Here is a 17,474-nt window from a genome sequence, read left to right on the forward strand (position 1 = left end):
AATATCTGAAAATCAATTAATATATTATATCACATCAATAAAATAAAAATCCAGTCAGGCACAGTGCTGCCTGTTATTCCAGAGACCTGGGAGGCTGAGGCAGGAGGATCACAAATTTGAGGCCAGTCTCAGCAACTTAGTGAGGCTCTAGCAACTTCACGAGACCCTATCTCAAAATTTTTTTCAAAAGGCAGAGGATATAACTCAGTGATAAATTGCCCTAGGTTAAATCCCCACAACCCAAAAAGAAAAAATTATTCACAGATGATATAACCTTACATATAGAAAATCATAAGGAATCCAAGGGTCTCAGTGGTGCACAACTGTAATCCCAGCAACTCAGGAGACTGAGGCAGCAGGATTGTGAGTTCAAAGTCAGCCTCAGGAAAAGCAAGGCACTAAGCAACTCAGGGAGACCCTGTGTCTAAATAAAATACAAAACAGGGCCAGGGATGTAGCTCAGTGGTCAAGTGCCCCTGAGTTCAATCCCTGGTAGAAAGGAAGGAAGGAAGTCCTAAGGAAAACAACTATAGAGCTAAAATGAGTTCAGCAAGGTTAGAGACTACAAGATCAACACACAAAAATGAACCATATTTCTGTACACTTGTAATGAACCACCTGATAATGAGATTAAGAACATTCCATCCACACTAGCAGCACATCAACCCCTTTTCTCAGAACCCCGGAGCAAGGTCACTGTCTCTCTTGCTCCCTATTACCACCTCCGAACCATTTTCCTTCCTTGTCTCTTAAAACTCCATTTCCTATGAAGTTCACGCCAACAAACTCAGCCATGCACTCCTCCTCCTCCCCCTTCTTCTTCCTCCTCCCTTCCTCTTCCTCCTCCTTCCTGGTCTCATTGCCCACGACCTCAATGAACCCCTGATTATCTTCTCATTCACCCAAGACTCAGATGCCTCTGTCCTCCTTCCTTCTTCTGTCCTCTGGGTAATGTCACCGACCACATGGATGGTCCCTACATTATGTGGGCCCCTGGCTCCTCCGTTTCTCCAACAAGCTCTTTCTCCTGCCCACCACTCCCAGTTCATCACCGATATCAGCGCCACCTTTGGAATCATGCCTTAAGCATTCCCTCTTGGACCACAGCCTCGCCCATTCTGTTCCCCACCCACAAACCTCTCATCAGCTTCTTCAGTCCACAGAGACCCCCAGCCTCCCAAACCCACCCCATGTTCACCAAACATCACCTCCTCGTATCCTCTCCCTCTTCACCATCATCACCCCTAACTCCTCCACTGCTTTCTCCCTCCCTTGACTGACCCACCAAAGCCCTAACCCTGGCTTAATCCTTTCCTACCTGCACCCCAAAAGCTGGATGTTGCTGACTGGGGGTGGGGCGGGGGAGCAAACCCTGCTGTTCCAGGGAATAGTTTTGAATCCATTCCACAGACCTCCACAGGGCACTGGGCAGTGCCCAGGAAGATCTCAATCACACGGCCACCTCACTCCTCCAATCCCCATGCTGTTCCCCCTTCACTCTCCACCAGGGACCCTGCTTCATATGTCACTGGGAGGAAAAGAAGCAGCAAATATTAAAGAAATCCCATACTTTCCTGCTACCCCATCCATCATCCTCCCTGCACCCACCCTGCCTCCGCCATCCTGCAGTCAGTCTCTCCCTCTCTCTCCTCAGCCGCTTCATTTCCTATCATTATCCCATCGCTCCTGCTCCATCTGTCTCCCTCCCCTACTCAATTATTCCCCTCACATAGGATCATAATGCCTCATCATCTATCTTTCTACAAAATTCCCCTAACTTACATCTTCTAACCACTAGGCTCACTCTATTCCCCTTCACAGCATCACCTCAAAATCCCTGTTGGCCTCTGGCTTGTTCTCACCTCTTGGCTGACACCACTCAGTGTCTCAGTAAATCAGCTGGGAGAGTCACCAAAAGCCCTCCTTGCACCCAAACCAAATGGCCACACTATCCTATTGCTCTTGGCTTCTCAACAACAAGGGCCCACCTGATCTTGCCCTTCCTGAAGCCCTCTTCCCTCCAGTCCCTCTTCCCCTGACACCTTTCTGCTCTCTGGGTTTTCCAGGGCCTGGCTGGCTCCTCTTTCTAGGTCTCTAGAGCTCAGGTGAAGTACTGCTGTTTCGCTGGGCACTGTGACACACACATGTAATCCCAGCTGAAGCAGGAGGATCACAAGTAGAAGGCCAGCCTCAAAACTTAGGGAGACCCTGTTTCAAAATAAAAAATAAAAAGGGCTAGGGATGTGGTTCAGTGGTAAAACATCCCGGGGTTCAATTCCCGGCACTAAATAAAAATATTTTTAGTTGTAGACAGACATAATATCTGTATTTCATTTACTTATTTATTTTTATGTGGTGCTGAAGATCAAACCCAGTGCCTCACATGTGCAAGGCAAGCACTCTACCATTGAGCTACAACCCCAGCCCCCAAAACTTGAGAGTAATGCTGTTTTTTAAGTGAACCTCAGATATCTTTATCCCTCTTCTTCTCCCTCTCTCCTCACTTACCTGCACCATGGTGCCAAAGCTTATGTCTGTGGCTCCCAAAGCTGAATCCTTAGGCTTAACCCTCTCACAGGCTTCAGACTTCAGACTTCCATTTCCTATCTTTTTTTTTTTTTTTTTTTTTCAGTGCTGGGGATTGAACCCAGGGAATTATGCTTTAACTGAGCTATATCCTCAGCCCTCATTTCCTATCCTTTCTTCGGCATCCTTGCCAGACATCCAACAGGATCTCAAACTCACCCAACCTCGGTTGTGGCCAAAACAGACTTCTTGGTGATTCCTCCCAGCTTCTTCCTCCTCAGTCTTCTCACACCCATCAGTGCAACACCATCCGCCCAGATATTCAAGTAAACAATCTAATGAGTCCCTTCGTCTCCTCACCTCCCATATCCAGTGCTGTTGACTCTGCCTCTAAGACATTTTTCCCCCTTCTGGTACTGGAGATTGAACTCAGGGGTGCTTTACTACTGAGCTACATCTCCAGTGCTTTTTGTGTATGATGTACTTTGAGATAGGGCCTCACTAAATTGTCCAAGCTGGCCTCGAACTTGTAATCCTCCTGCCTCAGCCTCTCCAGTCTCTGGGATTACAAGTGTGCACCACCACGTCCACCTAAAACACATCTTGAATCCTTTTTGCTCTTTCTCCATCAGCACCCACCTAGTTCAGGCCACCACCACCCTTGCCTGGACCACTGCCATGGGATGCCAATTGGCTGCTCTGCTTCCCCCATTCCCCATCAGTCGACCAGTGCAGCAGCTGAAGAATTGTGTGAAATGAACATCAGATGAAGTCACCTCCCTTAATACACTCAGGGCAGGGGAGGCTTTCCAACATGCATGGAGTAAAATCAAAACCTTCCCCTGGCTCCAGGCCCTAGTGATTGATCCTGCCCTTCGGGCCTCACATCTCTTAGCATCTTCTTCTCCCAGTTTCCTCTGTCCCCACCACACTGCTTTCTCTCTTCCTCAAACACAAAAGCTCTTACCTGTTTCAGAGACTTAAGCAACCCCTGCCTGGAACACTATTCCTCCAGGTTTTTGCATAACCAGCCACTTCTTTCCAGGCATCTTAAATGCCACTTCCTCCAAGAAGCCCTCCTCGGCCACCCAATTTTCAGTAGTTTTCTAGTGACCCTGTCCCAGCTCCACATCATTCCTATGATTGTCCAATATTTTCTCAGATTTGCTAGTCTGTCCCTTCTCCCCATTTGCCTGTCTTGGCTTATTGTCACCAGCACCATGGTGCTTGGCACTTGGGCTGTGCTCATTCACATTTTAAGAAATAAAAAAGGAGGGGCCAGGAGCAGTGACACACTCCTGCATTCCCAGTGATTGGAGAGGCAGAGGGGGGTGAATTCCAAGCTGAAGGCTAGACTCAGCAACTTAGTGTCAAAAAAAAAAAAAAAAAAGACTATGTCTCAAAATAAAAAAAATAGGGTTGAATTTGTAGCTCAGTGGTGCATTTGCATGTGTGAGACACTGGGTTCCATTCTTAGCACCACATATAAATAAATTAAATAAAGATCTACAGACAACTTTAAAATGTATAAAAAAATAAAAATTAAAAAAATAAATAAATAATAAGTAAAAAGAGTTTGGGAGTAAAAGAGTAAAAAGGCTCAGTGTTACAGAGCCTCTGGGTTTTATCCTAAATACAGGGAATGGGGGGAGGTGTGTTTCCTACGAAGAGGGGGGGGGGTAGTTCAGTGCTTGTCTAGCACATGGGAGGACCTGGGTTCAATCCCCAGAACTACAAAAATAATGAAAGAAAAAAAGGAATAAATTGTGGTATGACTTTGTGCAAAGCATCGCAGCTCTCTGAGCCTTCTGGATGAAATGATATGAAAGACTGGATGCTTTCTTTGTGTCTGAGGATCTGCCTTTAAAGCAAGTCAGTACTATAATGGTCAGCAACCAGCAGGTGTCGCCAAAGACTAAGGAGAGAACTTGACTAACCTGTTCTTCCATGGCAGAGCCAGCTCTTCCAAGAGAGGCTCAGAGGACTGGAATAAACACGTCTTCCAGGGGGGAATCCTGCAGTGATGGGTCACCAATGATCCATCTACCAGAGCCAAAGTTTAGACCCTAGGTTGTCTCTGGGCCTGTTTTCCCATCTTCCCTTTGGATGCACTCTCATTACCCAGGTTCCTCTACCTCAGACCCCTCCACCCCTCAGTGGAGCAGAATCAGGGTGGGAGGAAAGTATGAAAAAGGGAAAGAGGTGCCACTTTCTGTAGGGGGTGCAGAGGTAGCTCAGGCGCAGGTAAGAGCAACGGAGTCAGAACCCAGACCCCGGGAGTTGAGTAAAAGCAGGCTTGTGGCGAGCAACCTGCAAACTCATTTATTGCAGGAAAAACCATACATTTTATAGACTTTTAACCCAATCACAATGTGCCACAGGGGATCAGACCACCAGGCCCCTATACAGGTTCCCTTGGTAACAACTAGGTAAATTTGGGGGCAGTTGTTTACTTTCCTAAGTGGCCAGAGCGGAATGCTCCTCTCCATAGGTATTCCTGATGGGCGTGAATGTGTGAAGGTTTTCCTTTTACACACTTGAGACATTCACAGCTGCTAGCCAACACTTAGGATTTCTCCCAACAACTTTCCTCTTGTTTCTGTTCTCAGGAACCATTCCTTTGGGACAGGGGTGTATCTGTCCCTGGGTGTGCTCCTGGTGCCCACATGTTCAACGAAATTGGCTTCTAACAGGGAGCAGCATCACCAGCTATGCTTGTGATGAGGTAGTAACAATCCTAGTTCACAGAATTCACCTCCTGGAGTTGGGAGCTACCAGAAAAGGAGAGGAAATGTATTTTCCTAAACAAACATAAAACCATTATTAGTTCAGGGTCCAATAAGAATCCACTGGCCAAGCTGCCAACAGGCCAGAGTTTGCAGAACCCTGGTTTAGAGAAGGAAAATCCCATGATAACCCACTTGGAGACTCAGATACTATTTCAAAGAGGAGCTGCAAGGAAGGACCTTGACTTACTAGGGTCATCGCTTTTCTTCCTTCATATAAAACATATACACTTGCATATGCGTGCATGCACACACACACACACAATGTGGTCAACAGGCTCCTGTGCCTATGTGTAAGGAAGAAATCTCTTTGATTCTGAGAGCCTGGGACCCCATATCTTTGGTAAGAATGGATTTTACTGCAATAAAAATAAATTTTACCCTTCAGGTGGGACAAAGACCTGAAGGTAGGATAAGAAGATTTAGTCTGGCAATATTAGGGTAACTGAGGCTGAAAGAGAGAACTTGCCAAGTGAATTTCTGGACACAACTGGCCTAGAGATTTTGGGCCTGTTTTTGAGGTTGAACCAGAGCCTGGAGTAAGTGTGTCTTTTTTTTTTTTTTTTTTTTTCTTAAATGTGTGCTTTAATAAAATGACCCATATACTAATTATGTCCACAGTCCTGAGCTATTAATTATAGAGGGCTTCTCTCTGATTCAGCTCTTCTGAACCCTTTCCCTACTTCTATCCCCACATGCACAGGACTTTGTCCTACATGTGATCTGATACAACCTCAAATCCCAGATCCTAGGGTGGGCTAGCCAGATGAAGGTTTATGGATACAACCAAATCCTCAGATGAGCAGCAATCATAGCCAAGCAGGAAGCAAATGGGAGGAAGACAGAGGACAAGGGGCAATGGTCAGCAGGAGTTAGGTAAGGGTATTTGGGCATGGAGCCCAAGAGGCACAGTGAATCAAGAAGTGGACACTCAAGACCAATGGAAGGGGATAGCACCTCTCTGCCTGCCAGAGCTGTTAGCCTTTAGCACAGAGACTAATTGGAGGCCACAGGAGGGTCTGGCTCAAGTAGATGAATCCCAGTCTACCTCAGCCCAGTGCCCCCAAGCATCAGCTGACCCTATCACTCAAGAAGCATGGCATTTTTTGCTGGGCATGGTGGTACACACCTGTAATCCCAGCAACTTGGGAAACTGATGCAGGAGGATCACAAGTATGAGGCCAGCCTCCGCAACTTGCGAGATCCTGTCTCAAAACAAAACAAAAAAAAAGAAAATGTTAGGGATGTGGCTCAGGGGTAGAGTTCAATCCCCAATATTCCCCACACACACAAAGAATGGCATTTCCTTGACTTCAAATGCCTTTGCTTGTGGGCAGAGCTCTGATGGGGGTGAGGGCATGGGAAGGGGCTTTGATTTTTCCAGCTGAGAAGACACTGAATTCTCAGAAAGGAAACTGGGGCCACTGCAATTCCTGCGATCCCCAAGTGCAGTCCAGTCTCTTCACCTACTATGTCCCCAGGACTCCCTTCGGCTTCCCTCTTTTCTCTCTCCCAATCTCCTGGGCACCTAACTACTTCCATTGGTTTTGTTTGTTTGTTTGTTTTGTTTTGTTTTGTTTTTTGGTGCAAGTTCTCCCAGAGGAACTCTTTGTAATTATGTACATACATGTGCCTATCATGCATGTGCATCCCTGCACATGGAAACATGGGCATGTAGACCATAGCGTAAGCCTGTGTGGGTGGTCTGGAAACAACCAAAATAGAGCTTTGGGGACTGTTTTAGAGGTTGAACCAGAGCATAGACTGGTAAGTGGTAATTTTTAAAACATGATGCTTTAATAAAAGGACCCATATGCTAATTATGTCCACAGTTCTGTCCTGAGCTATTAATTATAAAGGGCTTCTCTCTGACTCAGCTCTTCCGAACTGAGATGCAGAGTGGCATCTGTGAGTTACCCCTTCCAGTCCTCCAAGGCCAGACTTAGCTGCCCTGGGTTCCCTTGTGTTGGTAGCCCATTGGTGCAGAGCCCTCCCTGCACCCACCAAGAGAACAGAGGCTGCCATGCCCAGCTTCTTAGAGAAAGCAAGGAGGAACAGCCAGGAGCAGCGCCCCCTTGTGCTCACTCCAAAGACTACTTGACTTGGGGATGAATGACATTTGCCCCCAGGAGTGAGGCTAGGATCTTTGTAATTGTTTTTTCTAACTTTTCATTGTGACAATTTTCAAACATCAAAAAGTTGAAAATTAATACAAGAATCACCTCTAAGTCCCAGAGACTCAGGAGCCCGAGGCAAGAGGATCACAAGGTCAAGGCAACCTGGGTGACATAGTGAGACCCTGTCTCAAATAAAATATACAAACAACTTGGCATATAGCTCAGTGGAAAAACATCCCTCAATTCAATTCCCATTATCAACACACACACACACACACACATGCACACACACACACACATGCACACACACTTCTCTCTACTCCTCCACCACCTAGATTCAACAACTGTTAACAGGTTATTTGCTTTCTCTAATATGTGTATGGACATGCCTTCTCCTCTTCTGTCTTATCAAATTTTCCTCTGCCTCACTCTTAAAAGGACACTTGTGATTGTATTTAGAGCTACCTGGATAATCCAGGATAATCTCTCTATCTCCAGATTCTTAACTATCACATTTGCAGTAACCCTTTTGCCTTATAGAGTAACATTTTCAGATTTTAAAGATTATGGTAAACATAACCACCCCTCAGACCAAGATAAGAAAGATTCTCAACATCCCAGAAAGTCTCCCATACTGCCAAGTAACTGCAGTTATGACTTCTACCACCATAAATTAAATTTGCCTCTTTTTAAATTTTGGTGTTTTTATTCTCTTTTTGAATTTCACACAATATGGAATATGGTATACATTTATATAAAACACATGCTATATGTATATGTATACATATATATACATATCATTCTCTCAACATATCTGCTCTATGTATCAGTAGGTATCATGCTATTGTAGGTATCAGTAGTTTTCTCTCTTTTTTTCTATTTCTAAGAAATACTTCAAGATATGAACAGTGTTGAGACCAGCACAGTGGCACATGCCTATAATTCCAGCAACTCAGGAGACTGATGCAGGAGGAACCCAAGTTCAAGGACAGCCTCAGCAACATAGACAGATCCTATATCAAAAACTTTTTTTAAATAAAAAGAGCTGAGGATGTAGCTCAATGGTAAAGCACTCCCGGGTTCAATCCCCAATACCAAAAAATAAAAATTAAATTAGAAAATAAAAAAAGAACAAGGCACGGTGGACACACCTGTAATCCCAGAGACTCAGGAGACTGAGGCAGGAGGATTCCAAGTTCAAACCCAGTCTCAGCAATTTAGCAAGGCCCTAAGCAACTTAGCCAGACCCTGTCTCAAAATTAAAAAATTAAAAGTGCTGGGGATGTAGCAGAGTGTTTAAAGTGGGTTCAATCCCTGGTACCAAAAAATTAATAAATAAATAAGATATGAATAGCATTTTAGTCTATTTGCCCCACTGTAACAGAATACCTGACACTGAGTAATCTATAAACAACAGAAACTTATTTCTCACAGTCCTGGAGGTTAGGAAGGCCAAGACAAGCAGCAAGCATCTAGTGTGGGGCTTACTTTCTGATCCTCACATGGTGGATGATAAAAGGGCAATAGGGATGAACATCGTGTCTTCACGGGGCAGTTATAAAGGCACAACCTACTTCACAAACCCTTTTAGCAGTGGCATTAATACATTCATTAGGGGATGGTTGTATAGCTCAATGGTAGAGTACTTGCCCAGCACATACGAAGGCCAGCACTACCAAAACAAACAACAAAAAAAAAGCCTTCTATATCTAAAAAGTGAAATGTTGAAATAAAACACAAAACACAAGCGTCTTGGGGTAGTTTATAAACCCTGGACAAATGGTACAGATTGTGGGCAGGTTGGGGCAACAAGAGGGGCAGCCACAGTGAAGACTGTCTCCATGTTGTTAGTGCCCTATCAGAGGGAAAGGGAAACTGAGGTCTACAGCCAAAGCACATAGGGTTGGTGAGTGGCCCTAGTACATCTTGGGATGTACCCTAAGATTCTTCAGGGAACCTGGGTGTCATCTGGATGGAAAGTGACTCTGCATCTCTATCATTGCAATAGATCCTCAAAGCCAGGAAGAGGGCAAGGTGAGCCTGGGCCCTTGGAAGAGAGCAGAGGACTCAAACCCCTCCTGGCTTACTTCCTGTGCCACAAAGTCAACAAAGTCCAACCTAGTACAAGGACTAGGAAAGATGGGGGAGGAAAGAAGGGACCCTATGGGGTAACAGAAACATGGGTTAATTGGGTACATCTTTGGGGTCAAGCACCCCCTTCAATTAGCCACACCTGCTGCTGCCATTTTGGCAGAGTGGGGTATGTTGAAATGAGATGGGGTTGGGGCTCCTTATTTTTTTTATTTGTTTTACCTGTGTGTGTTGTTAGAACTAAGGGGTGGGGGCTGGGGTTGTGGCTGAGTCATAGAGCGATTGCCTGGCATGTGTGAGGCCCTGAGTTACATCCTCAGCACTACATATAAATAAATAAATAAAACAAAAGATTCACTAAAAATTTTTTGAAAAGAAATAAGGTCAAACACGTGCTAAAAAGTGGGTAGGCAAGGCAAATATTTACTTCTGCCAGAAGGCCCTGAACCTGGCTAGCAAGTGCACTTGTGCCAATCCGCCTGCTCATTTACATAAGGCAGCACTGCCCTTTGCCCTGATTGGAGAACTCTGGAGTACAATGTACGAGATTGGCTAATCTTAGAAGTAGAGCGGATAAAAGGGAAGGTCTACTACAATTAGATCCAATTAAGGCTGAATACTATATTTTGAAGAGGGACTAACAGATTTCTATTTCTCAGTGTTTTGTTACTGGGGATTGAACAGAGAAGCACTCTAAAACCCAGCAGCCCTTTTTATTTTCTTTTGAAACAGGGTCTTGCTGAATGCACATGCTGACCTTGCATTTCAAATTCTCCTACTTCAGCCTCCAGAATCGCTGGGAGCTCTCTCTCTCTCTCTCTCTCTCTCTCTCTCTCTCTCTCTCTCTCTCTCTCTCTCTCTCTCTCTCTCTCTCTCTCTCTCTCTCTCTCTCTCTCTCTCTCTCTCTCCTCTCTCTCTCTCTCTCTCTCTCTCTCTCTCTCTCTCTCTCTTTGAACCCAGGGGTGATTTTACCACTGGCTACATCTCAGCCCTTTGGGGGTTTGTTTTTGTGTTTGTTTTGTTTTGTTCGTTTTGAGACAGGGTCTGACTAACTTGCTCAGGCTGCCCTCGAACTTGCACTCCTCCTCTCAGCCTCCCAATTCCTGGGATTACAGGTTTGCTCTACTACGCCTGGCTTTGGGGCTCCTTTTAAGAGGAGACCTCATAGTTCCTTTCGTGTGGAAACAAGGAAGAGTGGGGAAACAGAAGGAACCCCCAAATCAATACCTCAGACAGCTATGTCCCCACTACCAAAGGAGTAAGGATGCAGCAGCAGGCATGGGTTGTGACAAAAATGGGACATTAGCTTTGTCCAGGAGGGCAAGAGTATTTGGGTAGAAACTGAAACTAAAGGAACCCTGCTCAGCTCTGGAATATGGGGCCCTGCAGTGACTGACATGCTATGTAATATGAGGGGTGACAGTGGGGGTTGCCTGGGAGGAGCTGGTGATGCACGCTCGCTGCCTATCTCTAGATGAGCACCTGCACTTGGTCTCTGGTGTATGTCCTAAGTAGTACAATCCAAGGTTTACAGAGTGGGCTATGCAAAGTTGTAATAGAAACCTCCCAAACACTTCCCAACCACGCACTCACCACCCCACTGCCCTGCCGGACAGTCCAGCTGCTCCAAGTCCTCCAAAGGGTCTTTTTACAGATCAGACCTCAGGGCTGGGGCCTGCCTTGATGGGGACCTCACTATGTCAATTGTCTCACACCTCATGTAGGACAGACCTAGTTTGACTGCTGTAATTCCTTAAGCTTTCAGTAATTTGGATTCTGCTAAAAAATAGTTGGTAGTTTTAAGTGGATTTTTTTTTTTTTTTTTTTTGTACAAGGGATTAAACCCAAGGGGGCTTAACCACTGAGCAACATCCCCACTCCTTTTTATATTTTATTTTGAGACAGGGTCTCGCTAAATTGCTTAGCGCTTTGATAAATTGCTGAGGCTGACCTTGAACTCACGATCCTCTTGCTACAGCCTCCTGAGCCACTGGAATTATAGGCATTTGCCACCGTGCCTGGCTTTAAGTGAATTTTATTGAGATTAAGACCTCTGGAAATTAGATTTGTGCACACAACCAACCTTCCATCTTGCAAAGAGTCTTTACCCAGATATTTATTTAGGTACTAGGGATTGAAACTAGGAGTGCTCCAACACTGAGCTACAGCTCCAGTACATACATATATGTATGTATATAATGTTGTAGTTGTAGGTGGACACAATCAATACCTTTATTTTACTTTTATGTGGTACTTAGGATTGAACCCAGGACCTCATGCAAGCTAGGCAAGCGCTCTTACCACTGAGTCACAAACCTAGCCCCATCTCCAGCCTTTTTATTTTTTATTTTGAGACAGGGTCTCACAAATAGCTTAGGGCCTCAAATTGCTAAGGCTGGCTTTGAGCTTGCAATCCTCCTGCCTCAGCCTTCCAAATCTCTGGAATGTGCCACCTCGTCCGGCTCTTCCCATTATTTATGTATGTATGTATGTATGTATGTATGTATGTATTTATTTATTTATGTTGGGGGGGGAAGCACCAGGATTTAACTCAAGGGCACTCCACTACTGAGTCACCTCCCCAGCCTTATTTTGTATTTTATTTAGAGACAGATTCTCACTGAGTTTCCTTGTGCCTCACTGTTGTTGAGGCTGGATTTAAACTCGCATCCTCCTGCCTCAGCCTTCCTAGCCGCTGGGATTACAGGCAGTTTTAACAAGACTACGCTTTTAAACAAAACCACTTGTAGAAGGAAATTGGATACGAAAAATCCTAAAGTTATTAATAAAGAAATAGTATGTGTGAGGGGGTTGGAATACCCATAACCACGTCACTTTTTGTTGTTGTTGTTTTAATCTTTTCTGAAAGATTCCGAAGTTCCTTTAACAGCTTCCTGGCACTTTTCTGTGGCCTAAAGAGCACCCCGCCCGCCCCTGGCCGCACACCCCGCCTGCCCCCAGGGGCAAAAAGGGGAAGAAAAACTCAAAACTCAAGCAGAAGCTGACGTAAAGAATCCGAAATCATATAAAGTTTGATTTACATAAATCTCATTTTGATCGTACATTCTCCAACGTCTTCCCCGCTGGCAGGTGTCCCAGGCCCCGCCCCTCCAGCTGTCCCTAACCCACCTTGGGGCCCTGACTTCCAGTTCCCTCCCATCAAAGTCCGATCCACCACTTTTCAGACACTCGCTGCGAGTGCAGACTGGTCACCGCCGTCGGGAATACAGCCCAGCAGGAAGTGTCAGGAACTGTAAACCGTTCACACGTTCACACCCACTGGGGTATTACAAGGCAGAGCTGGAACCGGCCACCCGGGAACCAGTGCTCTGGGCACAGTCCAGATTCGAGCATCTAGCCGGTGGGTCCAGATCGCTAACCTACAAGTTCCTGGAATTTGGCCCGGGAGGGTCTGCCCAACACTCTGCGGCGCCCAGTGAGAACACAAGAATTGTCCCAGGGCTTGCAGAGGGGTCCTACAGGCCTTTCTCTCTCTCTCCCATCTGCTTTCTTTGTCATTCTAATTAACTGCTGGGGACACCTTTTGTCAACTGTAGAGAGTTATGCAAATGAATGAGGTTGGTATTGTTGTTACTAAGAGGTGATTGGTTTCAAAATCACTTGAATATTCCGGCACCAAATCCTCTCTGTTGCCAGGGGGTCGTGGGGGGAGTGCGGAAGAGGAGCGCCTCCACAGAGTTTGCCTTTTCCCCTCCCGTGTGAATTGCAGGGTGGAAACCCAACCACCAAGGCCTTCCTGCTCAGAGTGGGTTGCTTGCCAAGCTGCTGGGGCTGCGGCAGAGTTTGAACTTTGAAGTCAGGCTGGCAAAGGCCCGAATCCTTCTCTATGCTTTGGTTTACTGTTTACCCTTAAGAAACCACTGGGCTTCTTGGAGCCTCCCTTTTCTCACCTGTGAGAGGAAAGTGAACACTGTCATCAGTGTCGTGGTGATCATGTGCAGAGTAAAGGAGACAAAGAATCTGGTGCTCATAATCCATTGTGTGCCATCATCTTTAAAAAAAAAATTTAAATTCTGCAACAAATATACCACTTATTGTAACTTTGAAATAACTTTTTTCTTGCTACATCTCTAGACTCCCCTCCACTTTTTTTTTCTTTTTCTTTTTTTTGACAAGGTCTTGCTAAATTGCTTAGGGCCTCCCTAAATTGCTGAGGCTGGCCTTGAAATTGCAATCCTCAGCTTCCTGAGTCTCTGGGATTACAGGTATGCAGCACCACGCCCAACTGAAATAAATATTTATGTTTTCAGAGTTCTGTTCTTTTAAGAAAAAACAATAGGTATATAACTAATGATGATATTAATATTATTAATGATATGATTGATTAATGTTACTGGCTGGGCATGGTGGTGGAAACCTATAATCCCAGCGGCTCAGGAGGCTGAGGCAGGAAGATCAAGTGTTCAAAGCCAGCTTCTACAATGTAGCTCGGCCCTAAGCAATTTAGCAAGACCCTGTTTCTAAATTTAAAAAACTGGGAATGTGACTCAGTGTTTAATCTCCCTGGGGTTTAATTCCCGGTACCAAAAAATAAGTAAATAAATAACATTACTAATGATAATACATTACATAACAAGCTCCTGGTTATGATTTCCAACCCATTCTAATGCTTCTGTGTTGATTTCATTGAAATATTAGCAGAATTGAAAACTTGAGACTTAAGGGGTTAAGAATCCAAGTCTGCAGGAGTGCATCAGGCAGAAAGACTGTCTGGAACTGGCTAGGGGGAACTAGCAAGGTTATCATGTATAACAAATAAAAACAAACAGTGCGCAGCTAAATTTGAATTTCGCATAAGCAACTTTTGTTGTTGTTGCATTTGAAGCCTACTTTTGCTGCTCTGGGAATTGAACCCGGGGCCTCGTGCTTACTAAGCATGTGCTGTGTCACTGACCTACGCCAGCAGTCCCTAATTTTTTAGCCTAAGTATATCCAAATATTCATGAGACATACTTAAAAAATTTATTATCCAAAATTCAAATAGCTATTTTTTTTCTGGCGATCCTAATGAAAGAAACTAAAATACCTAGTATGTTTTGTTTTTGTTTTTTGCAGAGTGGAGGAGCAAACCTAGGTCTCGTGAATGCTAGGCAAGTACTTTACTGCTGCTACATCCCCAGCTCTATAAAGACTGTTCTTGTGCCACTTGACAGAAGTCTTCCTTTGGCATTGGCAACTCTGGGAGAGACAGGGCAAAACTGTCTAGAACACTGAGCCTTGAAAGAGCAATGGCCTACTGACTGGATTGCCCACCTTCTCCTCTCAGGCTAACAGCAAACACATTCCAGAATCCTAGATAAGGGTTGGGCTCACCTGGACCCAGCTGCCCAACCTCCACCCTACCTGGTGTTCCCTCTAGTTACAGTGGTTCTATTGCCCATCATCAGATCAACAGCCACTTCCCAAGTCACCCATTCCTGTGCCAGAGGGACAGCAAGAAGGGAGCTAGGCCAATGTGGTTAATCAGGAGCAAAGCTAACTCTGTGCAAATAATCTTCGAAGGAATCAGGCTGTGTCATTACAGAAAGCCAGGGGCAGGACACCTAGAGGCAGTTTAACCTGCTGTGACCAGACTGGCTGCATTCACATGTGACTACTTCATTGCTATGGCCCCTGGGAGGACATCATGCAGCAAACATTTCCCATAGGTGACTTCCAACCCACCCCACATTTTCCCTCCTAACTTTTCCCCCTTTTTCCAGGGTCATTGCCTACTCCCTCTTCTACCTCACTCAGTCAGCCCTGCGGACCATTTCTGACATATCTCAGGATCCATCCCCACTCCTCCACTCAGACTTATTTTCACTCACACAAGCTGATTTAGTCTCCTCCCTACTCCTCTTCTATCCAGCCCTACTTCCAATAAAAGCAGGTCCCATCTTGCCACTCCCCAGCTGCAGATCCTCCCATTTTGCATCAGAGGCCAAGTCCCAGCCCTCAGGAACAGAAAAGCAGGACAAACCAGGGTGGCTGAATAAAACATGCCTCTTCCAGTCACTCAGGAGAAACTGTTACTCATCCCAGATGAGGGGGTTGGGGAGACAGCTTCTGGGAGGGCTGAAGGACTAGGCTACCTGTCCATCTCTTGCCTGTCGGGGGTGCAAAGTATGGGTCACAGACATAGCCTGGGGTAGAGAGGCCAGACACCACCCAGTTACAAAGAGGCATCTGGGTTTTTATTATTCTTAAAGAAATTAAAATAAAAATGAAAATCAAAAGTAGGAGAAGCCAGGCATGGTAGTGCATGCTTATAATCCCATGATTTGGAAGCCTGAGGCAGGAGGATCTTAATTTCAAGACCCACCTCAGCACTTTAGTGAGACCCTGTCTCAAAAAAGAAAAAGGGATGGGGATGTGGCTCAGTGGTAGACACCCCTGAATTCAAGACCCAGTATCAGAAAAATAAATAAATAAATAAATAAATAAATAAATAAATAAATAAATAAATAAATACACATACTCTTTGTCCCAGAGTATATGTGTTTATTTATTAATTCCACATATAATATGCACCAGGATGGTCATTGCAGCATTGTTTCCTAGCTTAAGTTTGGAACCTAAATGGGAGCTAGTTACATAAATTATACTAGGACCCTACAATTAAGAATTACGTATTATTAAAAAGAATGAGGCAGCTAGGTACTAAAATTAAGTAACCTTAATTAAGGTATATTATTAAATATGTGCAAAAGCAAAGAGTTAAACGGAAACGGTGAGTATAGCACATAAAGTGGGTGGGGTTTTTTGTTTGTTTGTTTGTTTGGTACTAGGAATTGAACTCAGGGATGCTTTACCACTAAACCACATCCCCAGTCTTTTTTTAAATTTTTAATTTTGAGACAGGGCCTCACTAAGTTGCTGAGCTTGGCAATCCTTCTGCCTCAGCCTCCGGAGTCACTGGGATTATAGGTGTGTGCCACCCACCCAGCTAAAGTGGATGATTTTTAAAATGTAAAAGTTTAATTTACATAAAATGTCTCTAGAAAGATAAAAAAGAAACAGTTAACTCTAGAGTGTCCTAGAGTCCTAGGGTAGGGTATGGGGGACCAGGGATAGCAGTGAGAGAGACTCACTCATAATTTCATATATATGGGGCTGGGTTCATGGCTCAGCGGTAGAGCACTTACCTAGCAAGTGTGAGGCACTGGGTTCTATTCTCAGCACCACATGTAAATAAATAAATGTCTATTGACAACTAAAACAAAACAAAAGAATACCGGAAAAAGTTTAAAAATAAGCAATTTTTCCACCATAATGCTCCATGAGAGAAAGTGATGAACATCATTTGTGGATGTATGTGTGTGTGTGGGTGTGTGTGTGTGTGTGTGTGTGTGTGTGTGTGTGTGGTAATGGGGATTGAACCCAGGGGTGTTCTATCACTGAATTATACCTCAGCCTTTTTTATTTTCTATTTTACGATAGGGTCTTGCCAAGTTGCTGAGGCTGGCCTCCAAGTTGTGATTCTCCTGCCTCAGGTTCCTGAATTGCTGGGTGGCAGGTGTGTGCCATCATGCCCAGTTGTGATGAACACACTAAACAGTTGTGTGGCTCTGGGCCAAGCCCTGCCTCTCCCTGGGTCTCAGTTTTCCATCTATACAATGGGAGTTTGGGATCAGAAAAGTACTTCTACACTCTTCCTAAAGAGTTACAGCTAACCAACTGAGTACTGGGGTAGTGGCCATAAAATAATACTTGATGGCATGAAGAAGGGAGAACAATATAAAATGGCAATGATGGAACCAGAATGCAGTGTCCATCACCTGACAGGGTCACTTCCTGAGCAGGTGCAAAGTTGCATGTGCCAGGACTGGAGGAGCCTGCTACAACCCTGCCAGCTCCTGCAGATGTCAGCTCCCCAGGTTTTGGCAACTTCTCTCTGCCTCTGCCCACTGAAGCCCTTGGGTGGCCTAGGGGAGGAGCGGAAGCTGGCAGG

General features: G+C 45.0%; 1 protein-coding gene across 1 annotated transcript in view; it reads right to left on the bottom strand.

The window, feature by feature from the left end:
- Positions 1-12,712, bottom strand: part of SPNS3 (SPNS lysolipid transporter 3, sphingosine-1-phosphate (putative)) — a 70,619-nt gene extending 57,907 nt beyond the window's left edge. The window contains exon 1 of the mRNA XM_079134100.1: positions 12,650-12,712. Coding sequence (XP_078990226.1) covers positions 12,650-12,680 — 31 coding nt within the window. The 5' untranslated portion in view covers positions 12,681-12,712. The remainder of the gene's footprint in view (positions 1-12,649) is intronic.
- Between the last annotated feature and the right edge of the window lie 4,762 nt (positions 12,713-17,474).

Source organism: Sciurus vulgaris (assembly GCF_902686455.1).
Source record: "Sciurus vulgaris genome assembly, chromosome: 3".
Taxonomy (NCBI): Eukaryota; Metazoa; Chordata; class Mammalia; order Rodentia; family Sciuridae; genus Sciurus; species Sciurus vulgaris.